General features: G+C 27.0%; 1 protein-coding gene across 2 annotated transcripts in view; it reads right to left on the minus strand.

Annotated features, from left to right (window-relative positions):
* LOC108749564 (scavenger receptor class B member 1-like) overlaps positions 1 to 1,916 on the minus strand; it is a 25,704-nt gene that overhangs the window by 3,577 nt on the left and 20,211 nt on the right. For both annotated transcript variants that reach the window (XM_018488342.1, XM_018488346.1), the window contains 2 exons: positions 908 to 1,194; positions 300 to 418 (listed from right to left, as the gene is read on the minus strand). In XM_018488342.1, the coding sequence (XP_018343844.1) occupies positions 300 to 418; positions 908 to 1,194 (406 nt within the window). The remainder of the gene's footprint in view (positions 1 to 299; positions 419 to 907; positions 1,195 to 1,916) is intronic.

Below are 1,916 nucleotides of genomic sequence, written 5' to 3' on the forward strand. Positions count from 1 at the left end.
AATTAAATAAAATTATATATAAAATTATAAATAATTATATATGAGCAATTTTTTTTATATTTCTTTAAATTTATTTTTTTTTTATGAAACAATCCGAAAAAATTATCCTTATAATTATCTCTTATTTCTCATTATTATTATTATTTTTATGATAAATACCAAACAGTAATTTTACAAAAGAAAGAAGGATGTGTGGATATGTATAGACATATATGAACATATTTTAGATATAATTATATACGTTTTAAAAAATAATACAAAATTATACTTTTAAATAACTTTTAATATTTATTATTTACCTGCTGCATTATTACGTAAGATTTATGTTTTTCTGGATCGGGTTTAAGACCCTCCACATTTTCTAGCAAACTTGGATCGGCATCAAGGAAATGTGGTAACGATACCGCCACTGGAATATCTAAGGAAATGAATTATTTATAAAATATGTTATGATAACACGTCGTCTTGGAGTGATTGCATGAATCTTCATGACTTTCGACATTGAGTAAAAAAATGTCAAACATGCGGTAATTTATGGCAGATTCAAGGTAAATGACCTACAGTAGCAAGGCCATGATATAAACTCATAAATCTGTACAGTAATTACGCAGTGGATCTATATACTGCGGAATAATGATTAGAATTACAATGTTATAAGCAATATATTTGCATGATAACGCGTACTTTTCCACAATAATTAATTATATTATATAACATACATATTTCTGTGAAAAAATTATAGACCCGTATAATTTATATTTATAATATTTAAATGCGATATTTAAATTTAATTACATTTTTATTTAGGAAAAAAATATTACAGGAAGAAAGAGAAAAAATGTTATGTAAACATTTTTAACTTTGCCGTTTTTTTTGCTTACAAGTTTTATATGACAAGCTTACGTACTGTAATAGCATGGTGTTATGTCTACTAATCCTTTCTTCAAACAGGTCTTCATTTTGCGGCAAAAGCATTCATTATCCGGATTCTGATCGGATGGTGAGGCAAAGTCATCCGTGAGAGTATAGAGATATGCTGGCAGGCCGTTATCCGCCCAAATCTCTTTCTTGAACATAATTGGTAACGGTCGACAAAACGCTTTCCTATAAACCCTAAAAACGGCACGCTTGTCGATATACGGCGGGAATACAATACCTTCCGTGGCACCTTGAAGCATGTTACATTTTGTATTCCTAAAACGAAAAAAATGCTATTTAGATTACGCTAAAAACTCATAGAGACAATTTAATATTAAACAAAAGTCTTATTTTATATATTAATTAAATTTTGGAACAATACATCTTAAGGTCGAGTAAACATAATTCAAATATACATAAAATAAAATATATTTAATTGAAAATTTGTACATTTTATGTTTTTTAATCACTTCCTAATTTTTTGTTCTTTAATTTTCAAAAAATTCATTAATTGTAATAATAATGTTCTCTTGCTTCAAAAGTGACACAACTTAAAAAACATGATTTTTCAATTATAATCATGAATGAGTTAAATAAACATTATCAGTAAAAAACGAACTAATTTAATCCCTTCAAAATCGTCACAACTCAAAAAAAATAATTTAAAAAAATCGTCAAAATCATCATAACTAATACTCCAGGGTTCAACCCTTTTGATCATTGATGATCCAGACAAACTATTAATTTTGAATTATTCATTAAACGGTAGAAGGAATGGATCAGCTGCCTTCCCTAAAAAAAAGTTATTGATAATAGGAACTTATCAGCCAAGAGACTGTATTGCATCATTCGTGTTTTGTACATTGCACAGCAATAAATAACAGTTGAACGTATTCACCAGATTAGATGAACCGACGAAATTGTTTTTCTTTAAGTAAGTGAATTATATGTTTTTTGCCATTTTTAATCTTTATATATATGTACATATATATATATAT

The sequence above is a fragment of the Trachymyrmex septentrionalis genome, unplaced genomic scaffold (assembly GCF_001594115.1).
Source record: "Trachymyrmex septentrionalis isolate Tsep2-gDNA-1 unplaced genomic scaffold, Tsep1.0 scaffold11, whole genome shotgun sequence".
Taxonomy (NCBI): Eukaryota; Metazoa; Arthropoda; class Insecta; order Hymenoptera; family Formicidae; genus Trachymyrmex; species Trachymyrmex septentrionalis.